The 20370-nt window shown below is 49.3% G+C and overlaps 1 protein-coding gene across 6 annotated transcripts; it reads right to left on the bottom strand.

Moving 5' to 3' along the window:
• Positions 1 to 19465, bottom strand: FLCN (folliculin). Of its 6 annotated transcripts, none has more exons than XM_072730554.1 (13): positions 19311 to 19465; positions 16579 to 16699; positions 13820 to 14092; positions 12334 to 12480; positions 10398 to 10619; positions 9014 to 9174; positions 7473 to 7564; positions 5684 to 5874; positions 4075 to 4188; positions 3149 to 3272; positions 2185 to 2316; positions 1975 to 2080; positions 1 to 1284 (listed from the first exon to the last, which is right to left on the bottom strand). In XM_072730554.1, exons 3-13 carry the CDS (start codon positions 14066 to 14068, stop codon positions 1083 to 1085), a joined length of 1740 nt encoding a protein of 579 aa, XP_072586655.1. In that variant the 5' UTR covers positions 14069 to 14092; positions 16579 to 16699; positions 19311 to 19465; the 3' UTR covers positions 1 to 1082. The 6 variants fall into 6 exon arrangements, with proteins under 6 accessions (XP_072586655.1, XP_025861434.1, XP_025861435.1 ...); XM_026005649.2 differs by lacking the exon at positions 19311 to 19465 and adding an exon at positions 19084 to 19204; XM_026005650.2 differs by lacking the exon at positions 19311 to 19465 and adding an exon at positions 19098 to 19202.
• Positions 19466 to 20370: the final 905 nt, after the last annotated feature.

The raw sequence follows: 20370 nt of genomic DNA, 5'->3' as shown, positions 1-20370 counted from the left end.
TTTATAAAAATATATCTTTATTATGTTTCAAGTTCTTGCATGATAGATACCTACTCATACAAACTTAGTCTCCATGTTAAATATAAATTAAGCAAACACAAAAAACTATAAACAAAATCAGCAAAATTGCTGGAAAATCCAAGCCATGAATCCTTATTAATAGTGTACACCAGGATGATGAAACTATCTTAAATCACCATACTCTGAAAATTGTTACCTGTAGCCAAATCTAAATGTTTAAGAAGCAATAAAGGGCAAAGTAATATGGAATAAAACTATGGTAGGTTTCTCAATGCCATATCTAGTAGGTTAGGCAAGTCAAATGGTTCCATCTGACATTTCAGCAAAGTATCATCTTTGTGTAAAAAACGGTCAGGGGCCTGTCCTCGAGCTATAGGGAAATGTCAAAGCAACCACAGGAGAGCATGGCTAGAAAACTTTGTAGTCACATGGTTCCAGAACATGAATCTCAGAGGGCTTAAAGATGAGAAAACATCCGTCCCATGCCAAAAGCCATTTCCAGAGCTCAAAACCAGATTACTAACAATGACTATGGATCACACATGTCCTAAAAACTCAAAACTGTAGCAAAACATACACGCAATCATATATAAAACTTGGAAAAGTCTTGAATTTCAGAATGGAAAGGTTCAAACATTAACCTTGAGAGATTTGTTACTGAGGCCAAAATACCCAAGTTGGGACTGGCCTGACATACCTTCCTTATGAATTTTGAGATCTAAATCCTTGAGGCATAAGATGCATGTTCTCCTTAGTCTTCTCTCACAGGGGTACACAAACACAGGGGACCCACTGTCCCAAGTCTCCCACTGCCCTCATTCAGGGCCAGAGCAATTCAAACAGCTTTTGGAATGGTGCCGAAAACTACACCAAGTCGGGATCCCACACAGAGGGCAAAGTTCAGCCCCAAGTTTCCATTCCTTGCTAGGACACAGCTCCATGCTGGCAGTTCAGAAACACAAGCAATCTATGACTGCCATCAGAGACTGAGCTCAGTGGCGAAGATGGCAATCACCACACTCCTCAGAAGGCAAACATGGGGTCAGATTCCTGTGGCAGGGTCAATTACGAGGCTCTGAAGCTGTGGGGCTGCGGACTGTGGACATGAGGTGTGACTTGTAGGTTTTGCTCAGGCCCGTCATCCAGAACTTGAGGAGTTTGACATTGTCCTCCTCAGATGCTCCAAGAATACTCAGGAGCTTCTGTGTGTCCTCTTTGGGTCGACTGTCCACTTTGGTGAATTTGAAAAGGACCTTCACTTTGCTGAAGAAAACCAAAAACAAAACACTCAGATGCCACAGTAAAATCACACCACAGTTTGGTCCCGAGGCCTAACGGCTTCAAGACCAGCACAAGGTCTATAGGTGCTGGCACAGAGCAGCAGCTCCCACCTGCACGCTCCAGGACCTCTTGCTAGCCCAGCGGTTCTAACCCTGGGTAATAAGGGTGGTGCCGCAAAATGGGGGAAAAACCTATTTTCTTTAAATTCATAAAGGAATTTGTTGCTCCTAAGCTTCATTTTACTATTGGAAATCAGGACATCTAATTGAATTTGACCCAAAATTACTAAGAGGAACTTAAGAAAATCAAATAACTAATTAGCCTTAATACAAAGGGAACATCTATTATCTAGCTTTCAGATTTTTAAAGTTAATTAAGCAGCAAAAATAACTGCTTCTCTTGGAGGCAGGTGTCACCCCATCTCCCAGAGGAGCAGAGTGAGGACTGGGGGCGCTGACTGCTCAAGGTCACTAGCTCAGATTAACTGGCGCAGAGGCTATTCGAGCACATGCTCCTAACCTCTATTCTCCCTGACTTCCCTTCTCAGGGAGGCCAAGGCTCCTTTTTCTGGAAATAGCTCCTGATTCTCGCCAGCAGAACAGAATCGCTACTGGCTTCCCAGCACCCCCGGGGAGGAAGCAGACTCCAGGGGCCAAGGTGGAGTGTGCTTACTTCATCCACTCTTCCTTGAGGCAGACGAGGCACTGGTCCACCACACCCACGGACAGATTCTGGTTGGTCAAAGCTGCTTCCATCTTATTCAGGATGGTGGGGCCAACTGGGAACAAGGGCAGGGTCGTCAGCATGGGGAGCGAGAGGCAGCGGCAGTGCTCTTGCTCCCGCTCACCGTGGGAAAAGGCAGGCTGGCCTGGCAGCACGCACCTCGGTCCGCAGCTACAGGGCTCCCGCTGGTCACAACAAACTCGTACTTGCTCAGAGACTGGTCATCCTCGCATCCGGCTGGGTGGAGGCTGGGGCGGGGGGCTGTATGGGCCTCCACGATGACAGCAAATTCTACAGCAACACAAAATGCACTACTGCAGGAGGCGTGCATCTGCCCCCTTCGGGAGCCTGCCTCCCGCTGCCGCCACGCCAGGTCATGTCAGATCAGAGAGCGGAAACTCGCCTCCCGACTAATGCTTGGGCGTTGGAAACCCTTTGCAGTGTATTTAAGAATAGAGTTAAGGGTTAACTCTTGCCTTAGTTCATGTATTATATTCCAGTAACTACTGGAATTCTATATCTCACTTCACTTAATGCCCAGCAGCCCGGTGACGGTACCACTGTTAAGTCCCATTTTATGACAGAAACAAATTCAAAGAAGCTAAATGGTTTGGCTCAAGGTTGCACAGTTAGTCTGTAGTGGTTAAAAACTTCAAGCCCATTTTTGAAACCAAGAGCCTATGTTCCAAAAAAAGTGCTGCCTCGCAGGGCCTCAGGACTCAGTCTGGGATGCTGAATGGAGTGGTGGCTCCGGACTGCTGAACGCCAGATGCTCTGCCGAGGTGCAGCAAGCCCCACTGTACTAATGAATGTCAAAGCTGGATTTAAGGCATATTAAAGAAAAGAGTTGCCTCCTGAATCTCGCTGGCATCACCAACTCAGCACAATGACATGACAACCTCTGACACCCATTCCCTGACCAGACCCTGCCCAGCAAGCCACCCTCACTCAGCCTGTCTTGTCCATCCCTCAACCATTGTAAAGGGAAAAAGAGGCCCAAAGCCATTGGAAAGCTGGTAGTCGCGTTTCCAAGCAGGCACCATCTTCAGATCCGCACTAAGATGCAGTTCTGCTTCCGAGCCCTGAGGTACAGCGCCTGGGGTGGGCCAGGGGAGGTGTGTACCTGAGGACAGCACATGGGATGGGATCTGCACATGCGGGCTGAGCCCCAGGAAGTTGCACCGGTAGGCCTCCTCATACTGGTTGCTGTAAGGGATGATGCGTACACAGCCCACCGGCAGCATAGTCTAGAGGGGACACAGTGACTCAGGACCAACCCCAGCTGAAACAGCGCCTGCTGATCTCCATCACCCACACCCCACATGCCCGCCCCAGCTCGGCCCAAGCCTCTCTCCTCCCAGAAAGCATCCTCGGTCACACAGCCCCAATGGGGTGTCTCCCGCATGGCCCCCACTCCTACCCTGGCTATCAGGCATACGGGACTTGTGCTACCTCTTTGTGGTGTTAATCTTCCTATTATGCTTTGACTTCTCAGATTCTTGTCTCTTCCATCATCCCACAAAGACAGTATAAGCTCTTTGAGAGATTGTGTCATATTCATTTGTGCTCTCACAGGCCTAGGCCAATGTTAGGTATACACGAGGTTTCTGAGGACTTAAATATCATCAACCAGACCTAGGCCTTGGCACCCACGACACCCGCGAGGTGCAGGCAGCACAGCAGACCCACATCCCACTGGACTCATCAGGAATGTTCTGTGTGCAGGGACATGTGATGACCCAAACCTGCCTCTAAGACAGCTGTGAACCACACCAATGGCTTCTTTGAGGAATATTGGGTTGGAGATGGGGTAGTTAATTATCACTCTATTAGGATAGCACAGGCTCCTTCCACTGGAAATAATAACCATCAGTGACTGCCATTTTCAACAATGGACAAAAAGCACAGACCTCAGATTCAGGCATGAACCTTTGCACCGAGCCATCCCTGCATCCTAACATTCACAGCTAAAATCAGGATTTAAAACAAGAACCCACTAAGCCAAATACCATCCTGCTATTAAAGACTTAAGAGAAAAGATATGCTTACCCGAAGAACTTCAAAAGCTGAATGGACAAGGTCTGCATCTCTACTTTTCCAAATCACTTGGTTGCCCATAAGAACATGCCAGGCCAACATACGAAAAGATGGGGCACCCAGGACCTAGAAAATACAGTTCAGTGTGTTCTGCCCTTTCATGCAACCAAAGTTATTTGTGTGTTCTCCACATAGTGAGGGAAGACGGGTCAGGAGAGGGAAGGGCTGGCTGACTTGCCCACAGTGAGGTGGAGGCAGGTGCAAGGCTCTGGATATGCACCCGAAGCCTGATACCAAAGCCCTTGCACACTTTAAAATCTTTTCCTCAATCTTATTTTTAAAAACTTGAAGCAGAAAACACGTTAGCTTTTTACAACATTCACTCTCTTTCTATGCGATTTTGCCGAACCATTTCAAAGTAAGGGATAGGCAGCATGACACTTTAGCACCCAGGAAGCATAAGGGCTCTTCTACACAGCTCCAATACACAACACACACAGAAATGCTACCCGGATGTCCACTGACCCAGTATCTGGGTTTAGAGCCCCAAATCTCTAACGGTGTCCCTTGTAGCTATTATCCTTTCAACCCAGGAGTCACTTAAGGATCATGCCTGTTTCATTTATTCTGAGTTCTTTATTCTGTTTTATGCTAGATTAGTCCCTCTCTCTTTTTATAACTCCCCTGACACTGGCGTTTTTATAGAGTTTAGGCTGTTACCTTATAACAGCCTTAAAACAGGCTTATAACATGGCCTTTCTTTTTAAAAAAAGGAAGTTAGAAATATTCCTTTTTACAAAATTCCTATAGCTTCAAAATATTCCCACCTCCCATGAAACTGGAAGATTCCTTCTAACTTTAATCCACATAAGCAACAAACAAGGACAATTTTAGCCAAATATGTGGTTTTCATGGGTGATTCTTCCTCATCAAGAAGCCTCATAGAGCATCTGACATTAAATCAATCTTTACTTCATTTTCCAAAACAGAAAGAACTATCTTTTGTTAAAATTCATGCTCATAGCAAAAATAATTACAGGAAAATATAAAAAGGGCCTGCCCTTGTAATCCTGTGATCTCTTCTTCCCATCTGACTGAATATAACCATGGTCAACACTGTTGTGTGACTTTTCTGTCGTCTCTGGTACGCATATGTACAGACACACATACCACCCTGTACTATACACTGGACGCTTTCCTTTCTGTATTTAAGGACATTCCATTGTTTGGATGCAATTCTTATGATTGGACATCCAGATTCTTTCCAATTTTCTGTAAGGGCAGCCATCATTTCCATTTTGCAGTACTGTTCAATTCCTTTAAAAGGTTCTGGCAGGACACGATGAGAGGACCATGAGAAGCCGACCACGCAGGACTTTCTTTAAAAAAGACACCTACGTCCTCACTAAAAGGGGAGCACAGTGCTCCTGTGGCTAAGTTATGCCAGACGGCCCCAGCTATCTTCAGCCAGCCATGGAGGTTTCTTGGTCACTCCTAACCAACCAGTCCCCATGGGGTCTCAAGATGATGGGCCTAAGGAACAAAGTGTGCTGGATGAGAAAGAGGGGATGGGGCCGTTCTCTGGAGCTTCTGAATGCAGGACTACCCCTCTGCCACCTACCTGCCTCATGTGCCGAAGGGACTTAAAGACAGACAACTTTCGGGGCTGCCAGTTTCCACAGTCTGAGAGCAAGGAAGAATCCGTCGGGCACTTGGTCAGCTCCTGCCCTTCTGCACCCTCCGGCAAGACGGGGGCTTTCTCCTCCTCTTCAGCCTCAGAGTTGTCCCAGCTTTCTGATTCCTCTTCCAGGTCTGCAAGATGGACAACAGAGACATTTATGAAACCTGCTGTCCTTGGATTCCTTCACTCCCTGAATGCGACAGTGCTACTATGTCCATGTCAGCCCAAGGTGTTCTGATTTCTGGTTCTGGCCAGCTACCTACATCACTTGTTGCCCCTGGAGCCCTGGGATGAGCAGGGAGGGTTCAGTCCACTGGTCTATTTACTTGGCTCAAAGCCTCACACTGCATCATGAAGCAGGCACCTGCAAGACTCTGAGTGTTCATGGCTGTGGGATAATTCCAAGCAAAGATGAGAATGACGATAGCTTGGTCACTCAACACTTCCTCAGTCAGGCACTATTCTCAATGCTTCCATACATTTCACTTTATCCTTTCAACTGTCCTGAGGTCAGAACTCTTCACCATATTTTACAGATAGGGAAGTTATTTGTTACTTCCATTAATCTCTGTGACAACGATCACAAATAAGGACATCTTCCCTCTATGTTCCCAATGAGAACCATAGGGAAGAGGTCTTGTGTGGTCATACAGAATGCACAAGGGGCGGAGCCAGGATCTGAAGTCAGTTCTGTCCAAATCCAAAGTGTGTGTTCCAAAGTAAAATACAGCCTAAGACATGACAGAAAGCCCTGTGTGCCTGCCACTTGGCTCTCTGTATACTCCAACCAACAGACTACCCTTGCCATCTTTACTAACCTAGAAATTTGAAATCACAATAGTAAATGGTTCTAGGGTCGACTGATGCATGAGGGCATGAAGGTGGATTACCAAGGTCTTATCATGCTCTGGTCTCGCTGAAATCCTATTCCCTTTCTCCCACTTAGGAAAGCATATTGGAATCTAAGTGTGCAAAGTCACCTGACTATAGGAATAACCTTGAAACAGCTCCAATTTATTAAGAAGGCCATTTGCAACCTGAACCATATCAAATGTTACCAGTTACCCATTACACACAACATACACTGCAAGTCTGGTTTACCCAACCCCAAAGCTGGGGCCTCTGTCATAGGTCACTAAGAATCACATCATCTCCAAACGAAAAGCATATGTGCTTTCCTCGTCTCTGGATTGAGACCAGAGGTTCCTTGGCTGGTACACACTGCAGCAGAATCAGAATCCCTCACGAAGTTACTTCAAACACACAGGACCCTAAGCCCTAGACGTAGATTTCTGATCAAAAACCTGGGAAGGAGTCCCCATACATTAGTAAGGCTTGGGAAGCCTTACCCTGATGGAAACTCTGGGTCCAATTGAAGCTTAACATTTTATTACTCAAGTGTCTACAGAGGGCAGGCACCTGCGGATCATAAGACAGAGACAAGAAAACCTTTCATGTATCTTCTCCACAGCCTCACAGCGCTAAATAGCAGACTTTCCCAGGCTGCCCAGGATGGTAAACTCCTTCATGTGACTGTCAAGGAAACGGAAACAGGAAACCACAATAAAAACACAGTAAAAAAAGACTACAGGTTGAGCTCTTGCAGATGCTCCTCCTGGGTTATTCCTCCTAGAGTCCCCTTAATCAGGATGGAGGGCTAGGTGGTTGTGAGATGGCCCCCAACAGCAACTGCCAGCACAGGCTTCCAGCACAAGCACTCCCTGCTCACCCGCGAGCTTCTCCATCTGGACCAATGTGTCCTCTGTGGGTGCACCCTCTAGGAGTTTCTCAGTCAGCCGGCTGCCACATGCTTTCAGGAGCCTGCAGAACAAAGCACCATCTGTGAAGTGTTCTTGCCAGAAGAAAAGTGGAACCTGAAGCCAATCAAGCCTTTTGATCTCACTAGTAGCTTACAGAAAATATGGGTACAAAAGATCGCGTTGCACACATCACAAAGTCACAATCAGCCAAACGCAAAAGGAGAATTCTTCAGGACAAATGACCTAGGTCCTCCGACAAAAGGCATGGGAAAATCCATGGCAGAGGTGCAGGAGAAACTGCTTTGGACTAAGAGAACAATGTGTACAGTCTGTAGTGGTGATCTGATCCCCATTTCAAAAAACAGTCCTGAGGCCAAACAAGAAAACTGAACATGTATCGGGCTAGATGATGCTAAGCAATGGGTCGATTTTGTTGGATGATTTTGTGTTTGAAATGATACAACTAAGATTTGCTTTAAAAAAATATTCCAGGGATGCCTGGGTGGCTCAGTGGTTGAGCGTCTGCCTTTGGCTCAGGGTGTGATCCTGGGGTCCTGGGATTGAGTCCTGCACTGGGCTTCCTGCAGGGAGCCTGCTTCTCCCCTGCCTATGTCTCTGTCTCTCTCTGTGTCTCTCATGAACGAATAAATATAATCTAAAAAATACATATTCCAGAAAAAAGGGAGGGGAGAGAAAAAGCAGGAAAATGTTGACAATACTACAGCTGGAAAACGAGAGTGTACAGTTGATTGTACTATTTATTCTAGTTTGGATCTCTTTGAAAATCTCTAAATGACTTTACATTGAGCACAGGAGACAGATACTCTCTCCTTAGTTCTCAAGCCCTCAGGAGCTACTCTCAAAGATCTTTGTTCAAGGCACCTCTTCCACACCTTAGATGATGAGGCCCCAGGCTTGGAAGCCACCGTTGCACAAGGGTGAGGATTTGAGGGCATCTTTGGGAGAGATCCATCTTGCAATGGAAAGAACAGAAACAATCTGTGGCCAGACCGTGGTGATTTTAAAAAGACAGAGATCATCCTTTCTTCCTGACCAGGCAGGCCTGAGTGCCACCACACTCTTACTAGACAGCCTGTGCCAGAAGTGCTTCCAAAAGCCTGCACCAAATGGCCAGAGACCACTGTAGCCCCAACTGATGAACTCCTGAGAATCAGTCAGAGCTGTCCAGTCCGGGCACTCTCAAATTCCTGACCCACAGACCTGTGTGAGATAAAGGTTTGCTGCTATAGACAGAAAGAGAGATCACTGCTCTGGTATAGGGGCATCTTAAGCATATGGGGATGTGAGTGCCACCTAAGTCCTTTTTCCATGTGCCCAAGGGAAGATACCTAGAAAAAAGGGAGATGCAGGTCAGCGCCTGCCAACAAGTACACAGCACAGAGCTCCCTAGGGGAACTCACCCAACAACTGTCCTCCCCAGATTCATGCATAATCTAACCAGTAGACCATGTCTACTCTCAATGGCTAGAAGACTGAGAAATCTTGTTACCAAGCAAAGGAGGTATGAAGGCATGCCCACAAGTTGTCATCGCTTGTCAAGGAGGTCAGTGAACGAGCTGCATTCCCATTGCGTTGGTGCAGGAATGGTGTGAAGGCCGTGTTCATTCTTTGGGCACGCTGTGGGCAACCAAATTGCTCTGCCTCAAATACCTAAAACATGAAAGGAAGGGGTGACCTTTTAACGAAACAAAACCCAAGGAATCCAAAGCCAGCTCATTCACAGCCAACTTCCTGGATCCTATTCCTGAAGACTGTCTCATTCTGCTGTTCTGATATAGGGTGCAGAAAGTGCCGCCAGTCTCATCATTCTCAATGGTTTTTGCCTCACAGCTTGACAAAAAGCTAACTAAGGAAGAGGAATCAGTTATGAATTTCCCCTGTACCCACTTCCACTCCCACAACCAACTCATCAGGCACTTGTTGGGTACTCAGGTCGCATACATGCCTGCGTGATCATTAGTGCTGTTCTCCACATATTTCCAGTCCGCCCCTCCCCCTTCCTATTCTGGACACATGGAGGTTTTCACTGAGTGACCTCGTGTGGGTGGGACATGTGCTGAATTCTGGCAATCAGGTGAGAGAGAAACAAGGCCCTCCAGCACCATCTATGCCCTCTGGCGGAGAAATGAGCAATCTTCCAATATGGCTGCTGCTCCACCTGCTCGGCTGACTACAGCAAGTATATCCCCCCCATTTCCTGCAATGGACACAGAACATCAACAACTACAATAAAAAAAAAAAAAACCTGTCGGACACCTGGATGGCTCAGTTGATTGAGTGCCAGGCTCTTGATTTTGGCTCAGGTCGTGATCTCAGGATCATGGGATCAAGCCCTGCATTAGGGCCCACACTTGGTGTGGAGGCTGCTTGAGATTCTCTCCCCCTGTCCCTCTGCTCTCACCCTGCTCTCTCAAAACAAAAAACAAGAAAACTCCTCCTCCCAACCCCCAAACAAAACAAAGGAAGCAACCCCCAAAACTGTGGGCCTTTATGCCTCTGAGGTTTGAAGGCTGTTCAGCACAATGGCCTATTCTGAGAAACAATACTACAAGAGCTAGAAGTCTACAGTATTGATGAGTCTACAACACGATTTGTGGACAGGTTCCAAATGAAGGTCAGAGGAAGCACAGACACTGGGGAGAAACCAGGGCATGTGACCACAATCAAGCAGCCAGAATTGAAGGAGAACTGGACAATGTACTCAAGAGAGCCCAGTAAAACAAGCAGGACTGACTCTGCAGTCAGAAGACCATGATTCGGAGTGAGCAACAGCTGCAGGATCTAGAGATGATAAAAACTAGCTGTGCTCTGATCCCCATCAGTACAAAGTTCCTCCCCCCACTGCCACCCATTCTCCCTTTATGTGGGGTCACCTTGAGTGCCTTGCCCTGAAGTTCATCAATGATCCCTCGGATCTTCCCAAGCAGGAAGGGCCAGGAGTTGATGAGATAAATTCGGTCCATCATGATGGCAATGATGCTGTACCAGCGCTGGAAGCCCCTGGCCAGGCTGTCTTTGATGAAGAAAGTGTGGCTGAACACAAAACCATGCTGCTCATCCCCAAAGAAGATGGGGCCTTCACGACCAGGGCAGACCTGTGAAAATCCACAGCCATTGCAGGAGACAGTCCTGTGCACAATCAAATCCTCCTCCCACTTATCTTTCTGTACTAATTAACCAGCATTAGTTATAGGAATAGGGAGAAAGGTGGGGACGAGAGGAAAACTGCTTTCCTCTGCTCCTGGGACTAGACTTTAAAAGAAAACATCCAGGATGCTTGGGTGGCTCAGCAGTTGAGCGTCTGCACAGCCAAGGGTGTGATCCTGGAGACCTGGGATTGAGTCTCGCATCAGGCTCCCTGGATGGAGCCTGCTTCTCCCTCTACCTGTGTCTCAGCCTCTCTCCATCTTTCATAAATAAATAAAATCTTAAAAAAAAATAAGAAAACATCTGTAATCATACATTGCAAGGATGAGTAAAGTAGGTTCATGACTTTTTTCTACCCTGAACCATAAATAACTCCTGTTCAAATATTATATCTATTCCAGACTCAAATCTGCCAACATCACTCATCTGGAATATACTGGAGAAGGTCAAAATAATCACTGTAGAGTCCAAACAATAAAATGTGTATAGTTTATTTACAGCCGAGAAGTTAGGTCCCCCTTGTAACACATTCACTCTTACTTTACACAGAATTCAACTAGGCATGATCACCTGCTTCTAGCAGATTAGCAGTAGGAAATCAAAGCAGCTGAAGGTAGGCACACTACAACCATAAGTGAAAACTAAGATGGGGCCTCAGTCAGATCAAGTGGGCACGGAGAATGGAAGTTTTATAACTGGATTATGAATTCTTTGTGACAGATAAAGTTATGAGAGCTAAGGGGCACCTATGCTGGTCAGTCAGTTGAGCATCCAACTGTTGGTTTCAGCTCAGGTTATGATCTCAGGGTCTTGAGATCAATCCCGATGTCAGGCTCTATGTGGGCTGTAAGACCTAGAGATGATAAAACCAACTGTGCTCTGACCCCCATTAGATATCTCTCAGTCTGCGGAGATTTTTCTCTCTCTCTCCCTTCCCGCTCATATGCGAGCATGTGCACATGCACGCACAAATACTAATAAACATTTTTTTTTTTTTTAAAGTAAAAAACCAAAAACCATAAGGGTTAAGACTTGAACTCAACAATAGGAGCCAGGTAGTTTAGGAACAAACTGATTCAACCTTCAAGAGGTTCTGAGAGCACACAGTGACCACTAAGGCTTGTATTGATGATTCAGACAATAAAAAAGGTGGTATTTGATAGAGTAAGCCACATAACCTAGAAATGTTTAATGTCTTAAGAATACATTCATCAAGAATAGACAGATAACAGGGATGCCTGGGTGGCTCAATGGTTGAGCATCTGCCTTCGGCTCAGGGCGTGATCTTGGTCTGGGGATCCAGTCCTACACCAGGCTCCCTGTGAGGAGTGTATTTCTCCCTTTGTCTTTGTCTCTGCCTCTCTCTCTGTGTCTCTCATGAATGAATAAATAATCTTTAAAAAAAAAAAAAAAGGAATAGATTAAGTTTGGTGCTTGAAATGATAAGCTAGAAACCATTTAGAACACTGCAGTCCAACTCAACGTATTTTGGAGCTTTAAAGAACTGCAGCTGCTCCCTGCTCCCTGCTCCCTGCTCCACCTATCATCCTCCCAGAAGCAATGACCTGTCTTCCTTTCTGTAACCAGTACTGAACCTGTTCAGGGCACCTTGGAGTATCTGTGATATTCCCACAGAGTACCCCCCAGAGTCACAGTGCTCACCTCACAGCTCAGACTCCGCACACAGGCCTGGCGGACAATGCTGAAGAGCTGGGGGTGGTTGGGGTGCTGGTGACTGACGTATTTAATCGAGGTCTCTTTATCATGGCTGATATACCCGGGATGCCCTGCAGCAAGGGACCGGCAGCCCTGCCCCCAAGAAAGAGAAGAAAACCAATTAGTGAGGAAGCAGGCAACAAACTTTCTTATGTACATCTGAATGAGAAAACTCAGTCTATTTTCATATAAAGATAACTGGCATCTAGAGTTATACCCATGTGAAGATTTTAACGTGTCCTGAATAGGAAAACCAGAACACACAGATCACAAAGATCATCAGAGTATAAATAAGAGATCTAATCTTCTGAGAACTTATGTGGCAGGTATTATGAAGAGCTCTGCATACACCTCATTTAATCCACTGAACCCTAGGAGATAATTACACTGAGAATCCTCATTTTACAGAAGCAGGTCAGGGGTGCAAAGAGGCCCACATAGATTAAGGGGCTAGCCTCTGTCCCTGGTCCTGACACAACCACTCAGCAGGAGCCCCAGGAGGCTGCCAGACTTCCACGCTGCTGTGGTACCCTGACAACACGAGCTCAGAGGCAGTGCTATGGAGCGGACGGGATTGGTGGTCCTGGCTGCTGCCCCTCTAGAGCCACCACCACGTCGGCACTGAGGTCAGGTCCCAGACGCTATCCCCACCTAGACTGCACAAGAATGTACTGAAGCAAGCCCCTCTGTGGGAGATGCAGTACCCTTCCCATGGCAATTCCAGCTCAATGACTCTCTTTTCTAGCACCCTTTCCTTCCTCTCCTTCACAGCTGTCAGATTTGTTCATGGTGGCAATGCTTTTCCCCACCTTCTGCTTCCTCACAGGGGTTTCCAGCAACGAAAAGATCAATCTCGTGCATGCTGTTGGCTTCTCAGTGGAACCAAACTAATGCAGTTGGATTCCTGTCCACCCTGTAGTGGCAGGTCTAACACCACTCCTGATTTCAGATCTCGACCCAGGTCTGTCATATAAAGCAGCAACTTGCTAAGGGAACTTAAACTTCATTCCCTAGAGGTCATAAATGACACCAAGAGTAAAAGCAAGACCCCATGAGGAGGAAACTTCCCAAGATACTGGGCTGAGGCAAGTGGAGCCAAGGATGGGCCTGTGTGCAGACATGAGCATACAGAGGGGAGGGCTGAAAAGCAAATGTCAACTGGTGTCAGGTGTCTGCTGGCACAGGGTTGGCTGATAAAACGACAGCTGGGATGAAAGGAAAGAACTGGACGGACATAAAAAGAAGTGAACATGCTGCACAGGGCCCACAAGAATGGCCTGTACCCATCACCTGAAGCTCCCACTTTTCTGTGAGATCACAGCCACTGCTGAGTCCCACAGGGTCTCCTGACCACCCTCCAGGTCAAATACTCAACATAAGCACAAGTTCCTGACAAGGAAAAAACATCTCCAACACTCCCAGAGACACTTGCCTCGCACATGTCTGACTTTTTGGGCCCCGGGCTGCTGGACTCTGCACTGGCCCCTTCAGCTGGACTGTGAGCGCGGATCCGACTGCTCATCTGAATGCCACCTTCCTCCTCCTCGGCCTGTTCGCCCTGGCCAGGGCTGTCCCCATTCCCAGCCCCTTGCGGAAGCGGGGCGTGCAGAACTTCTGTGCAAAAGAGAGTGCGGGGGCCGTGGAGCTCACAGAAGTGACAGAGAGCAACGATGGCATTCATGGTGTCCTGGAGACAGCAGAGGGCCTGCAGGAGGCGGATGAGAGGAGACACCATCAGCCAGGCAGCCTATGTTCACACCAGAGAACCTGGAGGCTGCTCTAGAGCACAGGGACTGGGAAGGTGTCATCAATAGGCTTTCTGGCCAGCAAGGCAGTTCAGCCAGCCAGCACCGCATCAGCTGTAGCAGAAACTCAGCAGAAAAAACACAGTCCCTGCCAATCAGGAGTTACAATGGAGAAGAGAGAACGTGATTCAAGGACCCCACGGAAAATCCTTGTTAGAGTTGTGACGGGGCTGAGAGGCAGACAGCATAGAGAACACATGCGCGGGTGACAATATGGCAAATGTGACACCAATCAATGCCATAGGGGTCTGGAGAAGAGACTTTTATATTCTATCAACAGCTGCCATGCTGGGTGACATGATGCTGCCCTCGTGGAGCTTACCCTCGAGGAGGGGAGGGACATACGACACACTGCTTGCTCTCTTGTGGTGACAGCCTCGGGAAGAGGACAGCAGGTCCAGGGCAGAGACTCACTGGAGGAAGTGCCATGTGGTCTGGGACATCAGGGGCTCCCTGAGTGAGAGCTGATGGGAGGAAAGGCCAGGGGACTGAGGGGGCATGACTAGGGCTCTACAGAGCTGGGGAATGATGGCAGAAGACTAGAAGGAGGTGGATTTTAGGGACCCTTCTAGGCCACAGTGAAGGCCTGAATTTTCTTCAGACTGGAAATTCTTTGATAGGTTTTTTTTTTTTTTTTTTTTTTTTAATAATTTTTTTTTTAATTTATTTATGATAGTCACAGAGAGAGAGAGAGAGGCAGAGACAGAGGCGGAGGGAGAAGCAGGCTCCATGCACTGGGAGCCTGATGTGGGATTCGATCCCGGGTCTCCAGGATCGCGCCCTGGGCCAAAGGCAGGCGCCAAACCGCTGCGCCACCCAGGGATCCCCTCTTTGATAGGTTTTGATGAGAAATATGGTAAATTTGAGTAGCGGACAGGGGTTAGGATCCAAACCTCCTCTTTTGGGGATCCCCTCCCCTATTATGGAGCCAAAGCCTCTGTCCTCATCCTCCACCATAGGCATGACCAAGGCTTGACCAGTTAGAGGCATTAGCCCAGGAAGCTGAACCCAGTGCAAACACGTATGTGGGGTGTGGGGAGCAAGTCCTGGGTGATGGCATTCTCAAAACCCTTGTGGTCTGTCCGTCACGGCATCCTCCGCAGCAGCCTCCCTTCTCCAGCCTGCTCACTAACTCTGCCACCGACCTGGCGTCTTGCACGCAACCTCTTAGCTGACACAACTACTACTGCTCCCGTTCTTGTACCTGAGGCACGGGTGGGAGCTTGAGTGACAGTGGGAATGGCAGAAGCCAACACAAAACACAAGTAAGCTGGGCTGATGCGAGTCAGGCATGGGGATCAGATGGGGATTTGCAGATGCCTGGCAAGTAGGGAGAGCTGGGGCACAGAATGTTCCTGGGGAGAGGGATACAGCAGGAGAGGAGACAGAGTTCAAGAGAGAACAGGATATTTAGCTGGAAAACCCTGAGAGTTCCAAGGAGATTCTGGACTGTAGTAACAGAGAGGGCTGGGCAGAAGGTGAAAGTCCGAGACACTCCACAGACCTTTGCCTGACTCACCTTCTTCCTTGCATGTCCCTACTGAGAGGCCTCCCAAACCAGCCCCCACAACATCCACTCCCTTCTACTACATCACCCTCTCCCCTCTTCCACTTTATTTTAGGTCTCCTGGAAGCTGCATTGTTTGTGTTTCCCACAAATGAATGTTCCCCAAGGTGGAGGCGGGAGCAGGGAGTGAGCCTGTCTTATCTACAACAGTTCCTGACACACACAGCAGGCACCACATTAAAGTACTGGATAGATGAGTGGATTCAGGAGCTGCCCATGGAGAGAGAACAGTTGTTGCCACAGAAAGCAGAGAGCTCACTGAGGATATCCAGGGCCAGGAGAGGTTCAAGAGCATAAGCATGGGGAGAACCAGAGTCTGACAGCCTAGTGTCATGAGATCACAATAAGCCAAATTTAAACAGAGGTTCCATCAGGCTCGCTCTGGTGAGATCAAAGAAAATGATGCTTTAAGAATCTGTTACGGGGGACAGATTGGTGGCTGAGCAATTGAGCATCTGCCTTCAGCCCAGGGAGTGATCCCGGAGTCCTGGGATCCACTCCGCCATCAGGCTACTTGCAGGAAGCCTGCTTCTCCCTCTGCCTGTGTCTCTACCTATTTCTCTGTGTCTCTCATGAATAAATAAAATCTTAAAAAAAAAAATCTATTATGGAAGAGGGGGGTGAAGCGACCATCAATGGAGTAAGAATCCCACAGGAAGAAGCACTAAGACCTAAAGGCAGAGGCATTAACCCTGGAGAAACAGGCTACATCTTCCTTTAAGAGGAATAAGAGAGAAATAAGGTTCCTTCCAGCAAAATATCTGCAAGAAAGCAGCACTTGGCTAAGGCTCACCCAGTTTGTAGAGCATCCATACTAACCGTTATATTCAGCAAAATCACGCGTGCACCATTCCACCTAGACAAGAGCAGGCAAGGCCATTTCCAAATGAGTCGGGCAGGGCAGCGGTGGCCATACTGCAGCTCTAAGGCTTGATGTTTTCTAGATAAGGAAAAAAAAAAAAATCTAAGCAGATCATAAAAGCAATGCACTTGGTGATACACACGCAACAATCAAGCAGCTTACTGCCAACTTAAAATGAGAATGTCACAAAAAAAGAGCCAGAGATTCCCATGGTTCTGAATGGCTTAGTAGGCTTTTTGACTTTTGAGCAGTGGCTGACAGCAAGTTGACATTGCAGCCAAACTTTGAGCTGAACTTTTGCACCCCTACACCGTATTTCATAAAGGACTTCTCTAAATATAAATATACTTACGTCTTTTAAAAATACATTTACAAATATAAGGTTCTCATCCCTCATATTCTTGGTTACAAGGGGACTGCCTTGGCAGCACCCACACCATGCCTATGAAATCCTTCAGATCCTAGGCCTACAAGTTTCTCTCCTCCTCAAATGGGAAGGAGACACCAGAGGTGATGTTGCCAAGCTACTTCCCAGCATCCCTGGTCAACATGGGAGACTCTTACTAGTAGTTTTGTTTTGATTTTTTTAAAAAGCAGTCCTGATCAGGAGTACAAGAGCCCCAGACAGCCAGCAGAAGACAAGGAGATACCACTTAGCTCCAGAAAGTCCAGAAAGAAAACCTGTCTCCAGCCTTTACCTGACAGGTGATGTCAAATATCTTCCTATCCTGAGAATCACCCTAAAGCTGAGACACAAAGGCCAACCCCAGCTCTTAGGTTAACCACTACACGTGGAATCAGAATTCTGAGTGGCAGGAAGTCAGTTTTTTTTTTTTTAAGACTTTATTTATTCATGAGAGACACAGAGAGAGAGAGAGAGGCAAAAATACAGGCAAGAGGGAGAAGCAGGCTCCATGCAGGGCACGTGGAATCAGAATTCTGAGTGGCAGGAAGTCAGTTTTTTTTTTTTTAAGACTTTATTTATTCATGAAAGAGACAGAGAGAGAGAGAGAGAGAGCGCGCGGCAGAGACACAGGCAGAGGGAGAAGCAGGCTCCATGCGGGGAGCCTGATGTGGGACTCAATCCCGGGTCTCAAGGATCACACGCCCTGGGCCGAAGGCAGGCGCCAAACTGCTGAGCCAACCCAGGTGTCCCAAGAAGTCAGTTTTCTATTTACCCCCAATTCTAATCTGTACCAGATGTTTATCGAAGAAACTAAACTGGCTTGAATATACCTAACAGTTCTTAACGAGTTTTCCAGAACCCAAGGAAGAAGCAGAAATCTGTCCCCCTCCCCTAGTCTCTTCAACTCAAAGAAAGAATCCAAATAACTCAAAAAAGCAGGGCCCTTTCCATGGCCCTGGGTCTATTTCATTTCCACTTCCTGGGGTCTTCTCATAGGACCACAGAGGCTCAAAAACCACCTTGAAAAGAAACACAGTATCATAATGGTTCTTAACCAATAAGGAGCAGCAGGATTCCACTGGGGAGTCTCATTAAGTCAGCAGCTGGACCCCAGCAAGTCCAAGGTGGAACGTTCCACAGGGAATTACTTCCAGCTCAAACCCATTCAACACCGTGGTGGCTCTACTATTTCCACCTTCACCTGGATTTCTGTTTACAAAGTTCCCCGCGGGTGACACTACAAGGGCAAACACAGTCATGTGCTATTCCTCAATCTCCTCCTAACGACGGGGATAATCCAACGCCTCCAGCGCTTTCCCCGCTGTGACAGGAGCCCCTACAGCCACCCCGGTGGACGCCGCGGGTGCCAGGTGCCTCCTTCTCCTGTCCTCTGCCTCCTCCAACGGCTGCTGAGGCTCACCTGGGACTCAATCCGCAGCGAGCCTACCCTTGGGTAAATATGGATTCCAGGTGACAAGGCTGCGCCCAACGATATCCAGCAACCCGGAGAGGAAAGTGGTCTTCCACCCGCCTTGGAGCGCACTGAGGTAGGCCCACCCTTCCCGAGAAGCACGGCCCGGAGAGAAGACACCCGGACACGCACCCTCCCCCGTGCAGCGGAGGTACGGCCGGACCTGGGTGGGCGGCGAGGCCACGCGCGGTGCCCGGGCAACGCTCGAGGAGAACCAACCAACGACGCCGACCGGGTCGGAACCGAGCTCGTGGTCCTGGTCCCTTTACGGTCCGGGAGTCTGCCGCCCACCCCGTCAGCACAGCCGCTCCGGGGGCGCCGCACCGCCGACCCGAGCGCCTCGGCCCCGGCACGTTCCCGGCCGGTCCTCGCCCCCGCCGCGCCCCCCGCGGCTCCCGCCCGCCGCCCGCCGCCCGCCCCTCCGCGAGCCCTCCCCCCGGAAGCCAGGCTCCCTCCGACCTCCGCGAAGCAGCCCGCCAGCCCGGGTTCCAACGGCTGCACGAGCCGGCCGGCCGCTCCGGGACTGGCTCCCGCACGGGCGAGGAGAGCCTCGGGGCCGGAGCCGGCGCTCGGGCCGTGGCGCACCTGACAGGACTCGCCCTGCGCTCCTGGAGCCCGCCGGGACACCCGCCTGCCCTCGCGGGGCCCCGCACCTCCCCTCAGGTGGCTCGGTCCGGCCACCTCCCCACTCCCCCGGGGCGGCGGCGGCGGCGGCGGCGGCGGCGGCTGCGGCGCCCAGCCCGAGGCGCGTGACTTGGCCGGGCCGTACCATCCGCGCACCCCGCGGGGGGGCACGGGCTGGCTGAACGCACCTCTGCACTGCCAAGCGAGCGGGCCCAAGCCCAGTCCGCACACCCGAGAAAACTGCGCGAGCCAGGCAGCTCTGAGCTCGCGGAAAACCTGAAGCCGCTTCCCGCCGCCTGCCTCTTCCGCCGCCCGACTTCCGCGCCTCCCCCCACCAGAAGTGCGGAATGGTTCCGGCCGCACCGGCCGGGCTGGTGGAGGAAACCATTTCAAGGCGGGGGATACTTAAAATTGAAAAATATTTTTAAAAGAGATTTGAGGGAATACAGAGCCAACCTAGTACTCCTGGTCCACAAGGAAGAGTGAAGTAGAGAAAGTCTCGATGTGATCACGAGCAGGGTAATGGCTTACGGTTTCACCATCGGCTTTGATTACATGGCATGGAACCGGTCTTCGGTGGGACGTGCGGGCAGGTGGCCCGGAGGGGGCCGTCACGTGACGTGGGGAAGCGCGCAGCGCGGCGGGGAGGCTAGGTCGGAAACTGGAGGTGGGGTGCGGCGGAGTGCGCATGTGCCTGGCACCCTCGCCTCCCGGAGCGAGAAGGCGTCCGAGGTCTTCACTACCATGAGTCAGTTATTAAGTAATATGTATATTTAAAACCTGGGCGCCGGTCTACTTAGAGGTTAATTTTAAAGGCTTCCGTGCACGATGTGCCGTGGACCCTTAGAGGGAAGAGCTGGAGAGATGTGGATCACACCCCGGGCCGGAGGGAGTGCGGTTTGGCCTGCGAGGCGGTGCTGCCACCTTGCGGCCGGTCGGGTCAGAGGCCGCTGGTCTCCGCGCCTCTCCCGCGTGGCTGTGGCGGGGGGTGTCGCGAGGGGGCAGGTGCGGGGGGGAGGGGGGCGGGGAAGCCTCGGCCTTTATCAAGTAGAATTGCATTTTTAAAAATCACCTCGGTGATTGTTTTGAATTTCCGCGTTATGCTGAGGAGAGGAAAGAACGAAATTGCAATTCATTTCGTCTTTAGTGGTGTGACAAAAGGTTAAGGAGTATGGGAGTTGCGAGGTCAGGCAGTGCCTTTATGTGTTTACTGAGTCTCACCAATCCAGTTCCTCGTGATATTGGACA

This window comes from Vulpes vulpes, chromosome 12 (genome assembly GCF_048418805.1).
Source record: "Vulpes vulpes isolate BD-2025 chromosome 12, VulVul3, whole genome shotgun sequence".
Classification (NCBI taxonomy): domain Eukaryota; kingdom Metazoa; phylum Chordata; class Mammalia; order Carnivora; family Canidae; genus Vulpes; species Vulpes vulpes.
The sequence above is the reverse complement of the archived record's forward strand: the minus strand, read 5'-3'. Positions and strand labels throughout refer to the sequence as shown.